The following is a 13,332-nucleotide window of genomic DNA, read 5'->3' on the forward strand; positions in this document are numbered from 1 at the left end:
CCTCATTAGCTACAGTGGAGGACAGCTTTATAGAATATTTCTTGCTTTGGAGCTGCAGCAAAGTCCATGAATTACATGGACCGCACATTTGTTTCAATGTATAATTCTTCATGGCCCTTTAGATGGTGCTGCAGAAAAATTTAAAGGGTTATTTAAAAAAAATTGAATAAGGTAGGGGATAACTTACCCCTGGGATCTCATCCTGCATGGCGCTGAGGTCGAGCATATGCATCTCTGCTCCATTCAGGACACGGCTGCAGAGCTCCGATTAGTACTGATCGCTGGAGGTCCCAGTGGTTGGACCTCCAGCAATCAGCAAGTTATCCCCTATCCAACTTATAGGGAAAAGCTTGAATTTGTTAGTAAGTTTTGCAACTTCACACTCCTCCTCACAGATTACTACAGGGTCTCAGCTGATTGCCAAAAAGGGATTGTGCAAAACAGACCACCCATTTAATGTCTCCAGATAGATCAATTATCCAAATTTGGGCGTTTAAGGTATGAGAAACTCCTCAAAATATACCACCTAATTGTTTGGGCTCTTATTATCTAGACATGTTATATGGTGATTTGCTTCCTACCTGCTCATCCACCAGTGAAAAATCCATTGTTATATCGTGTCCTGACGCCAGTCACAATAACTTCATCTGCTGCTATAAGCAGTGAACAGTCCATCAATCCAGTGTAAGTAATTGTATATCAGCAGTATCGCTCTCGCTGCCCATCCAAGTGTAATCGCAGTCTGTGTGCGCAGGGAACGAGACTTTAATTTGTTAAATCTCTCCAGATGTTCGGGGTCTGATTGTGTTTTGTTTGCCAATAGGATTAGAACGTGTATTTCTGGCCCTCTCTGAATGCCTGATCCTGGCACTGTATCCATGGGCAGAGGGCAGAGACCAGAGGGCGCTGTGATGAGAGGTGATGCTCTTAGGCTGGAGTCACATATAGCAACTCACCAGCGATCCTGGCAATGATATCAATGTGTCAGGATCGCTGGTGAGCTGTCAGACAGTTTCACCAGCGATCAGCACAGCGACGCTGTGCACGTTAAAACCACGTTAAAATGTGCGTGCCTAGATACCCGATGTGTACGTTAGTTACCAACTCCCTGCATCAGCGCGCTGGTAACTAACGTACACATCGGGTATCTAAAGGACGCACGTCCCTTGGATACCCGATGTGTACATTAGTTACCAGCAGATCGCTGGTCTCCCGCCTGTCACACTCACAGTGACCAAAAAAAGTCCTGGCCTTTCCTGCAGCGATCAGCGATACCGGCAGGGGGGCCGATCGCTGTCACACACAGCGATCTCGCTGGTGAGATCGCTGTTGTGTCACAAAAATTGTGACTCAGCAGCGATCTCGCTATGTGTGACGGGGCCTTTAGACTCAATTCAGTAGATCACTAGGACAAGAAGAAAACTAGAAACTCAGCTATTAAATGCAGGACAGGGGCAGGGAGATACTTGACTATTAAAGGACTTTCCTTGTGGGGCAGGGGTGGACATACCTTTGAGGGCCCAAGAGGTAAATGTGTTCAATGAACACATGCGGAATCACCACGTGTACAAAAGGGGGCAGCGCTTTGGGCGGAGCCGGGTATCCGCAGCATCCAAAGCACTGCAGATCCGCCCCATGGACACATATCCTTAGGGTGTGTGCACACATTGCAGATTCTGCTGCGGAATTTTAGTCTATGTAAATTGAAAAACGCAGTGCCCATGGTGTGGAATTTTCTGCGGATTTAAATCTGCAGCATGTCAATTCTTTGTGCGGAATCCGCAGCGATTTGGCACCTGTTCCATGACAGGTGTCAAACCGCAGGGGAAAAACACAGGCTAATCCGCAATAAATCCGCAGATAAACCGCAGGTCTTTTGACCTGCGGATTTAGACAAATCCGCGCAAAAATTCCGCAGCAGAATCCGCAACATGTGCACACACCTTAGAGTACTTGAATCTTGTTCTACATGCTGCAATAAATTCTGCAAAATGACAGAATGGGCTTCACAGAGAACAAAGATGGCAGCTGTTGGACCCATCAGCAGGTCCTATGCTTCCATGGAAGCCCATCGACCTGTTGGTAACAGGTGTGCATCGGTGATCGTGCTGTTTAAATGACACTGTCAGTAATTGACAGCGGCATTTAAATGGCTAAACAGACAATTCGGATTCGTTCCCAGATGTATGAACTACTTTTATGTCACATGCCGATTAGAGGATAAAGGGTCTGCCAGAAGAAACCAGGAAACTTAGATTTCAGGCTATGTTCACATGTTGCGTTTTTTTAAATTCAAATTAAAAGCTGCATTTTACAGTATCAGCAAAAGCTGCGAGATTTCAGAAATCTCGTGCACAGTTTTTTTTCCCTTACTGAATTGGAAGACTGCTGAGTTTTTGAAAACTGCAGCATGTCACTTCTTTCAGCATTTTTGCAGATTTTTTTTCACCCTTAGAAAGCAGCAAGTGCAAAAACGCAGCAAAAAACGCAGGTATCAGGTTTGGCTGTGTTTTTGGTGCAAAAAACTCAGGAAGTTGCATCATGATTTTTTATTTTTTTTTGGGGGGGGGGGCGCTAAACGTTATCAGCATTCACAAGAGACAAATGTATCCGATAAAAACGGTGCAAAAAAACCAGCAAATATGGAGCAAAAAAATACAGAAAAATCTGCTTTTTGTAAGCAGCTTCTTTACTGCCAAGACAGAGCATGTTTTGCCAGAAAAAAAAAATGCAGCAAAAACAAAATCAAAAAAGTTCTTTAATTTTTTTTTTTCAACTAGTTTTTGAGACATTTTAGCGCAAAAAGTCACAAATCCTATTTTTTTTTATAGTGCCTAAATGAAAACTCTGCCAGAAACTACTCCAGGCAGGGACTTCAGTGAGATAAAAATTACATTTCATGACTCTGTCTATTACGTCTGGATAGGCAAAGTTCTCAAGGAAATAAAGTGTCACAAAACTTGTAGAGAATGAAAGGTAAATACTAAAACCACAAAACAAAAGGAGCAAATTACTCCAGGAAAGTGGAGGATAAACAATCATGAATTGGGACCAATATGTGCATCATCCAAGCGGAATTCCTAAGGTAGGGACCAGGACAGGAAAACATCTAAAGAATGAAGTTGTCACAAGAGAGCATGTAACGTGTTTATCCACAAGGGGGCACTTTAGAACCATTACTGAGGTCTTATGATATTCTATGTTGGGTCTCGTGGACCCCCACTGATCTGCTTCTAATTATAAGGGTACTGAAATATGTAGAAAAAAAAAAAAACATACTCTTTAGGATAAAAGTTAACTTTATTATGTGACCTAGTTACGGCCCCCTGCTCAGCTCAGATAGATCTCATTGCTTAAATAAAATATTCCTCATTTTATGGTAAACTTGATTTTACTGTTTGAGTTCAGAACTCTTTTTTTTCTCTAATACAAGAGGTTTTAATGCTCCATTTCCTATAGTTAGTATGTCATTATTTTCTGGGATTTGTAAACTTTCAGGTAACTTTAAAAAAAAGCGCAGTGGGCAAGTGATTTCTATGGGACTTGAGCATAGGACTGTAAAAATTGGATGAGTGCTATCCATGGTTTTGACGGACAGCAATCGTCTCACGTTATTCAATAAGGCAAGTGCGATTTTTCCTCTCACCAAGTGGTTCAAAGTAAAACAATTGCAGCATGAATGATTTCCTCCCGATTCTTGGATCACACTCGTCCATTTAGGTCTTTGGGTCCGTGGAAAACATCGGACTGCACGCTAATGACATCTGAGTGCAGGCCGATTTTCATGGACAGACTGAATGGAGAAGGTGAAGAAACTTTTTTTTTCTCCACTTTTGAGAAAATCCGTTTATATTCTGATCACACTCTGATTAGAGATTGATTAGCATGATCGGACCGATTTTCTCAGATGTGGAGAAATCGGGCATGTGACCTTAGCCCAAGTCCCACTCACTTTGCTGGAACTGTAAGATGCTGTGAGTATGATGCAGAAAATATATGCAGCATCAAACACTCACCGAAAACTCATCGTGTGCACACAGCCTTACTAAATCTTAAACCGTTGGCAATGAACTGTCTGGGAGTAGTAGGTTAACAGCAGCTCAACAGTATGCAGAGGTTTAATCACCATTCATATTCATTCATTTTCTCCTGGACCCAGCTCCACAGCTCCAGAATGGAAAAGACAGTGTTATTATGCACCTTCACTTACACCGGTGTCCACCGCTCACCAGCTCCTGTAATGATTAGCAAAAGGTTCTAACGATCTCTACTAATTAACAAACACATCATCTTAATTTGGGGCCTTCGATTCTCTATCAGTTTACGCGTTGATTCTTAACTATTTGGTCTCCTCATACTAGCATTGCTTTCTTCTGTTCTCATTTTTTTGCATTACCTTGCAATACCTAATGTATCATGTTAGCGTTCGGTCTTCCTAAGAGAATAGGACAGGGATGTCACTATTTGGTGCAGAGGTTGTGATCACATTCTTATTTTGGAATCTGAGTGGTTCCAAAGGCTTCTCTGCCCCAATGCTGCACAATTTCTGCCAGGTGTGTTTTTACATGGGTTATAAAATGCCGGCTGGTGGGGCAGGAGGCCAGAGAGATGTGATTGACAGGTGTCTCTTTATATACAATCAATCACGAGGGGCAGAGAAAAACAGGCTGGGGGGGCAGGAGGCCAGAGAGATGTGATTGACAGGTCTCTCCTTATATACAATCAATCACAAGGGGCAGAGAGAAGCCAGCTGGGGGGGCAGGAGGCCAGAGAGATGTGATTGACAGGTGTCTCTTTATATACAATCAATCACGAGGGGCAGAGAAAAACAGGCTGGGGGGGCAGGAGGCCAGAGAGATGTGATTGACAGGTCTCTCCTTATATACAATCAATCACAAGGGGTAGAGAGAAGCCAGCTGGGGGGCAGGAGGCCAGAGAGATGTGATTGACAGGTCTCTCCTTATATACAATCAATCACGAGGGGCAGAGAAAAGCCGGCTGGGGGGCAGGAGGCCAGAGAGATGTGATTGACAGGTCTCTCCTTATATACAATCAATCACAAGGGGCAGAGAGAAGCCAGCTGGGGGGCAGGAGGCCAGAGAGATGTGATTGACAGGTCTCTCCTTATGTACAATCAATCACAAGAGGCAGAGACAAGTCAGCTGAATTCTTATCCTCAGCTATGTAGATGAAGCTCAAGCACATCCATCAGCCAAATATGTTAAAATAGCCAATACTTAAAATTTAAAGTGCCCAATTCTTTGAGGAGTTTGGAAGGATTGACATTACAAGATTCATGTTTAATTTAGTACTTCATGTTCTGAGTGAGAAATATGGAAAAGATAACAATTAGGAGTAAATTCACTTTTTTTGTATACTTTGAGCATTTCTATATGTGTTTGTTCACTGATGATGGCACCTTGGAAAGAACACTCATCCATAAAATAGAAGGCTTAGATGTTAAAAATAAAAGGGGCAACAATCATCCCAACAATCATCCCTCCTCATTTCCTGCCCTCATGAGGATCTAGGGGAGCTCTTTTTAAGCTGCAGAAGAAGACCAAGGAAAGAATTAGAGCCAGAGCCTCCCATACTTCACCTACTCAACAGTAGCATCTTGCCCAAGTGGAAGCCTCCTTAGTAGTTGATTGCCAGTCTAGCTCCTGCATTCCTACATTCTGTGCTTCTGGAGTAGCAGGTGAGGCAATAGTTAAGGGTTGTCTACCTCTGATGTGTTGTCAGTCAGCTTTTGTAAGAAAGCCATTGACAGTAGCCCAAGTGCTCACTTACAATAGAGGAAGCAGAGACAGCATTTTTGCAAAGATTGGTAGTCCAATTCCCTGATGTTGGGTTTCCAATGACATTTTGTATTGGGCACCAGTGGAATACTAAAGCTGCCAAACACACTAGATGAATGTTGGACAAACTTGATGATTTCAGCATGACTGTTTATAGAGTTTTTCCAACTTCCCCCTATCCCACCCATGGGGAAAGGGTCATTTATGCCGTATTACTTCCCTCTCTCCATTGAGTACACATGCATGTGTGTGCGGGTTGGAATAAATAGCTGCCGGCTTGCTGCTTTTGGAAGTGTAGGGAAAGCTTTAGGGCTTGCGGAAAAACCACATGATTTTACAGTACCAGGAAAATGAATTACATTTCTGAAATCTCATTTTGAACCATCAAAGTGTTGTTTGTTTTTTTCCAATCAGCGACATGTGAATTCTTTCAGCCTTTTTACAACATGTTTCGCTAATTTAAAAGAATGGGAAGAAAATGCATCAAAAACCAGGCAAAAATGCAGCATAACATGCCAACATTGTAGATTGTGTGCACAAAACTCTTAGGCCAGTTTCAAACATCAGTGTCTTACGGTCCCAGTGCTGACTGGCCTTGGGTCCCCTGACCCAGACTCAACTGACTAACGAATGTCTATGAGGTTGTTGAATTCCGCTCAGCAGACCCATGGTTAAGAATGAACTTGGACAAGGAAACACGAATGTATGAAACCGGCCTTAGGCTGATGTTGAGTTATTACATGTTGGCCCTTTCCCATTTCTGGCCAGTTGTCTTACCAATTGTTCACATATGTTTGCTGCCAGTGAGTGAGGAGGTGACAATTGCCCAAATAGCAAACATTTTAGTTCAATAAACATTGAGAAAAAAAAAATCTCGGCTTCAAGTTGTGCACCATTATTTCTATTTTACACATTTTTCTGTACAGAATGATACAAGAAATTAAGTAGAGGGGTTAGCCGGATCGTTTTTTTTTTTTACCTAATGGGGATAAGCACTTATCGTCAGGTAGTTACTTCACGTCGACAGAGGAGTTCCTTCTCTTCGGCTCTACTTTATTGACAGGGTGTCACTGCTGACATCAAGCTATTTAACAGCCAGCCCCTCACAGTTAAGCAGTGGGGAGCTGGTTGTCAATCAACATGACATGGGCAGTGACTCGCCGTCAACAGAACCCAGCGGAAGAGAAGGAATTGCTCTGCTGACGTCACAGGAAGCAGGAGAAGCGATCGTGTCTGCTCTGAGCCAGCAGAGATAGTCACGGGGCAGAACAAACAGGTAGCTAGCAACTACCTACCAATAAGTGCTTAGCCACATAGAGAAAATATAAAAAAGTCACAGATGGTTAACCCCTTTAAGTATACTCTACAAACTTCATTATTGGACACATACAATGGACATAAAAATTGATGAAGATCTAACTAGACACAACTCAAATTTTTGTACAGTTCATTATTCTGGTGGTATGGCCCAAAACCCATTGATCATGAGAACATTGAAACCTGATAGTGCTAGAATATGTATACTACACATCATATCTTTATACAGATGCAAAGAAATGAGCGTACAGTACGATCTTCAGTCCTTCTAGAAGTTTTTGTTTAGACTTGTTCCTTACAGAATTGCTGTGCTCCAGTTAGGTATCCTGAAAACAGCGATGGTCTCTGGTCAGTATATCACCCAATATGTCTTCCAGGCTTCGAAAATCTCTGATCGTATTCAGTCTCAAGTAAATGTTTTCAGATATATTGATACTTTTGTGAAGCTGCTGTGTGGTGTCCACATATGACGGGTTCACGTTCTATTGTTGGAGCCTGAGCAATCACATCTTGGCATCCAGCATTTCCAAGAAAAGTTTATGCATTGGGATCCTCCCTTCCAACCGGATCTGACAGAAAGTGCGGACAGCTTCATTTGCCGTCTGACGGAGTAGTGGTAAAGTCATGAGAAGTTTGCCAGACCGGTGGGGATCCTCAGAGTGTTGCTCCTTCTCGTAGTCCTGTAGGGCCTCATGAAGGCGATCTTGAAGGTGCAGAACAGACTCCACGTTTTCGATACTACTAGAATCTGAATAAGAAACAAGGATTGGTCAAATGTCAACCCCGAAGAAGAATCACAGATCACTCTATCATTAAAAAGGTGTCCAACTCTTCCTGGAGTCCAGGAGGTCTTTCCTATTTCCTGAAGGCTTCTGGACTCTCCAGGAGAGTTGGCAAGTGTGAGTTATCATCAATGACTCAGAAAGACAGCCCCTTTTAGGTATACGTACACAGAGAAGGGGGTTCTCACATCTTTTAGGTTTGATTCACACGTCTGTACTTGTACTGCAATAGTCAGCCCCTCAGCAGCTTTCCTAACCTGTAATAACCATTTCATGTCATATATTCTACCTCTCTGGCCCAGACATCACCTCTCTGCTGTCCAGAATCCCGGAGTCTCTATCAGCCATATCCTCCTTCTTCTCCTCTCGCTTCCTCAAGCTCAATGTGGACAAATCCGAACTCATCATCTTTCCTCCATCTCACAGATCTTCCTTACCTGACCTATCTATCACAATTAATGACATCACGCTTTCCCCAGTACCGGAAGTTTGCTGCCTCGGAGTAACCCTTGACTCTGCCCTGTCCTTCAAACCACACATCCAAGCTCTTTCTACCTCCTGTTGCCTCCAGCTCAAAAATATTTCCAGAATCCATCCTTTCCTCAACCCTCAATCTAGTAAAATGCTTGTGCACGCCCTCATCATCTCCTGCTTCGACTACTGCAACATCCTTTTCTGTGGTCTCCCTGCTAACACCCTCAAACCTCCCCAGTCCATCCTTAACTCTGCTGCCCGACTAATCCATCTCTGTCCTCACTACTCCTCCGCTTCTCCCCTCTGCAAATCTCTTCACTGGATTCCATTCCCTCAGTGTATCCAGTTCAAATTACTAATACTGACCTACAAGGCCATCTATAACCTGTCTCCCCCATATGTCTCTGAACTAATCTCCCGATACCTTCCCTCATGTAATCTCCAATCCTCCCAAGACCACCTTCTCTCCTCCACACTTATTCACTCCTCACCCAACCGCCTCCAAGACTTCTCCCAAATAGCACCCATCCTCTGGAATTCTTTGCCCCAACATGTCCGATATTAACCACATTCGGATCCTTCAGATGGAACCTGAAAACCCACCTCTTCAAGAAAGCCTACAGCCTGCAATGACCCCACTACCTCCTCACCACTACTGGAGATATCACCTCAACCAACACCGGAACTGCTGCAACCCCCCTCCCTCCTGTCTCCTTCCCCACCATCCTGTAGCATGTAAGCCCGAAAAGGCAGGGTCCTCTTCCCTCTGTATCAGTTTGTCATTGTAAATTTGTTTACTGTAAGTGATATCTGTAATTTGTATGTAACCCCTTCTTATGTACAGCACCATGGAATCAATGGTGCTATATAAATAAATAATAATAATAATATTCCTAGTAAGCTGGTATTTCAGGCTTTGAGACCTGTGGTTGGCCAGGTATTGTGGTCTGAGTATGGACCGCGTATTCCAGAAGTATGAATAAAGGCATAGGCCAGTTTCACATGTCCGACATTTACGGTCCAAGTACGGACCATTATTTCTAGATTGGCTGAGGTTGTCCTGACACAAACTCAACACTCATAAGCATATATGAGACTTTTGTATCAGGAGTCCGAGAAAAAAGGACAGCACACGGATGTGACATACAGATGTGTGAATGTAGCCTTAAGCAGAGTGAAAAGCCGCTCACATGGTTGCTCTCAATATTGTAAATGCTATAGTGAAGTAACAGGGGAGATGTGGTCAACTACCCCCTTCACTAGGATTTTCAGAACCGGCACCATAGAAATCAATTTATTGCCAGAGCGTCTTTATTTGAGACACATAAAAAAGGGCCGTCCATACCAGTTTTTTGTCTGTAAGGAGAACATAAGAAAAGTGATTTATAGTTATATTATAGAGATATTAGAAACTTTCAAACACAAACCTTATGACACTTTCTGATGAGACATCAGCATCATAGGATAAATGATGTTTACATTGACCCATCCCCCACATTTCATTTCCTATTACTTTTCCATTATTATTTACTTAATCTTTTACACTCACTTTTCTTGTAATAAGTAGGAGGGGACGGCTGATGTAAAGAGCAGCCTATTAGGAATTCACTGATCAATATAGCTGATGGATTATTTCATTATGAGATGATCAGTCTTGTGGCTGTACATGCAGTAATCACTCCTGCGGCAAGACACAATTACAGCAACAAGGCAGATGACCACAAACCGCTCCCAAATTTTTTCGACATACCAATTTTTTTTTTACCCTTTACAAACATTACACATGATACATTTAAACCTGATAAGACATTGTTAATATGGATAATGTACATGATTAAACTCCCCCAGTGACAAAGATCGGTCCAGTGCTGTAGAAATTTGAGGTGCAAGACAAATTTTTAGGAGATTTTATCATATAATCAATGAAATGTCAGTATACAATGCATAGAAAAGAGAGGTTGCCACCCAGTAGTTCCAGGCATTGCCCCCAAAAATGTGTAATGCTTCATTTATCCTGTGGAGGCACTGCAGGGAAATGTCACGCCTACTGCATGACAGATTATAACTGATTGCAGAGGATCCCAGTATCAGAATGTCTGGTGATCATTTTTTCCATTGGTTGACACTTTGAACCAGATAATATTCATTTGTGAACTCACCCTTTAAGGATATTACACATAAAATAAAATTTTAATTTTAGCATTAATTGGGTATTGTCAAATTAGATAGATACCGGCTCTATTGACAAGGGGAATAGTAACACCCGGTTTTTAATGAATTCATGCATTTCCAGGAGCAATAACAGAGGAACGGCACAATGAAAAAATAAACTAGAATTTCTATTTTATGGGGAATGCAAGTATTTATTAAAAAACAGACACATCGTGTGAGTTACTCCCCTGAGCCCGAATTTAAAGTTTCCAGTAACTAAAGCTCAGCTCAAATTTTCCTATAGAAGTTTTGCAGCTTTCTAAGCTTTAGGGTCAATTCTTCATATTTCCAAGATCTGTTTGCTGTAAATTAATGGACAATTTTTTTGTATTTTGTCTTATTTTTTTACGTATAGATGTTGAAACCTTCTGAGTTTTCTGCAATTATAATTGCAACCACTTATTGGCTATGGTTTTGCTGGAGCTGGCTGTGTAAAGCGGTTGGCTAACTCTAGCAAAACCATAGCCAATAAATGGAGAAAAGGTGTGTATGCTCAACTGCTGCGATCCCTATTGATCGTGCGAATGAGGCTGTTTCTCAATGTCTCAAAGAGCCTATTTCTTAATGCAGCGAAGGTTAACCATGCGCACCTTTGCTCCATTTATTGTCTTTGGCACTGCCAGAGATAGCCAAGGTGCTGTACACAATCATCTCTGGCAGACTGATAAAAAACGAATGAATGGAGCGGAGGTGCGCATGGTTAACCTCTGCTGCTCTACCCTACATGGGCTCTACCCTGGCCTGTTTGAGCAGTCAATAGGGGTCTCAGTGGTTGTGCATGTGCACCTTTGCTCCACTTATTGTCTATGGTATTGCTGGAGATAGCCAAGTGCTTCACACAACCATCTCTGGCAGACAAATAGAGAACAAATAGAGCTGAGGTGTGCATGCTTAACCTCTGCATTGAGCGGTCCTTGGGATCCCTGATCAAGGAAAACATTTTTCTGTAAAGCATAGGATCTTAATTTGGTCCACACATTTCTCGAGACTGATGCAATGTCTGAAGGTTGGGATGCACCAGAATCCTCATCTTCCTAACAAGCATATACCTAATGGGTGTTACCTCCCTCCACTCCCAAGATCTTATTGTGTACTGTGAATACCTAGGACCTGATTTATACCAAGCTGGAATTCCAGTGAATTTCTGAATATTTGCTGTTACAAAAACCTTCAGTAGATCGGTACTTTGTATTCTTTTTACATCTATCCCATATGCATCAATAGTTATTACATTTTTTAAGATCTTAAAAACAAGTGAAAATTGTTAAGGTGGGTACACACTCCATATAAATTGTTATAAAAAACCGATCAATATATAATCCAACTCAAACATGGGGTCCATTGTGTCAGGTGAGGGTTAATGTAATGGGGCACTTAGGTGCCGGTGAGCAGGGCATCTATACATCGGGCCGCCTGACAGAATCTATTCCATATCCAGCTCAGATCATTACAGCTACAAACTGAAATCCAAAGTTACAGAAAGAGTCTGTGGCCAAATAAAGCAACTGACACAAATCTAAATTAAGCAAATCCATTTACTGCATGGATCGCTCCAGGCTTCAAAGCATTTGCTTACTCCGCGAGGAGCAAACCCCCACCCTTTCTGCCCTCTTTTGTTCCGATCCATCCCACACACAAAACACCTCGGGACATTATTGATTGTCCATGCCAGACTCCAAGAGGCGGCCATCGATAACGCAGCGCTTGTCTATTTCTAAGAGCCTGTGACAGCTGTCAGTGGGATCATCTTGTGGCTCGGGTCTCGCAGATCAGGGATGAATTTTATGGGAATAGTAGGAAAAGTCTCAGAATAAATGAGAAGGCCATAGGATAACCTTAACCTGATGAACTAACCATGGCTGATGATGAGAATAAAAGGGATCAGATTGGAAAAAAACATTTATTTTGCACCATTTTTGAATGTTGTAGTGAATCACAGCCAAGTCCTGTTATAAAGAGCTGCATCAGAGGAAATATACACCGTGTGGGCATGCCTCCTGATTTTTCCTGGCAAAGACAGCTCAGCTGAATGTCCATCTTACCATCAGGTGATCCATCTCAAAAACTGGGTTTCTCCCATGTTGGCAACAATGAGCAGTGCCACCAAACACTCAAGCTATGGTGAACTAAGGAGATGTGCCCACTCTGTTGTGGCTATTGTTGGGCATGTAAGTCCATAAAGTAGCCACTGCCTAGATAAATGCCATCTCATCTGTCCACCATTAAACCCGTTGCTGAAAAAAAGCCATAAGAAGGCAATAAGGACAGACTTTTGTCCTAGTCCGTTCAATTATGGCTTTTCTCAATTCCCGAACCTTCTGATCATCTAAATGGCCTTCTGACAATCCCACCTTCTACCTCAACAGTAGATGTTGAGGCAAAAAGGATTGGGTTATTGTATTTCAGCAGGGAATGTAAGGGGGTGAGATATAATGTTCTTCTTGCTTCCTTTTCTTCTGTTTGCCCTCTGATTGATAATGTTTACATATTGCTAATTTATTATGTATATGTCGAGTGCTTGCGGTACTGCTACATAGAAATATGTATTATCGCTCATCTTTTATGGTATTGCCACATGTATGTATGTGTTACCATTCTGTATAAAACTGTATTATAATGTTTTGTGTTCTTTTAATATAATATAATGTGACTAATGTTCATGTACAGTTAGGGTAAGTCAGTGCATCTTTTTGGGGACATTAGAGGAGGGCACTTTAGTATATAGTTCTTATACATAGGGTAAGTGTATT

The 13,332-nt window shown here is 42.2% G+C and overlaps 1 protein-coding gene across 4 annotated transcripts in view; it reads right to left on the minus strand.

Annotated features, from left to right (window-relative positions):
- Positions 1-7,618: 7,618 nt before the first annotated feature.
- LOC141052086 (estrogen-related receptor gamma-like) overlaps positions 7,619-13,332 on the minus strand; it is a 71,359-nt gene continuing 65,645 nt past the window's right edge. For all 4 annotated transcript variants that reach the window (XM_073549299.1, XM_073549298.1, XM_073549296.1 and 1 more), the window contains one exon: positions 7,619-7,863. In XM_073549299.1, coding sequence (XP_073405400.1) covers positions 7,619-7,863 — 245 coding nt within the window. The remainder of the gene's footprint in view (positions 7,864-13,332) is intronic.

This window comes from Dendrobates tinctorius, unplaced genomic scaffold (genome assembly GCF_039654945.1).
Source record: "Dendrobates tinctorius isolate UK_male_01 unplaced genomic scaffold, ASM3965494v1 ptg000158l, whole genome shotgun sequence".
NCBI classification, from domain to species: domain Eukaryota; kingdom Metazoa; phylum Chordata; class Amphibia; order Anura; family Dendrobatidae; genus Dendrobates; species Dendrobates tinctorius.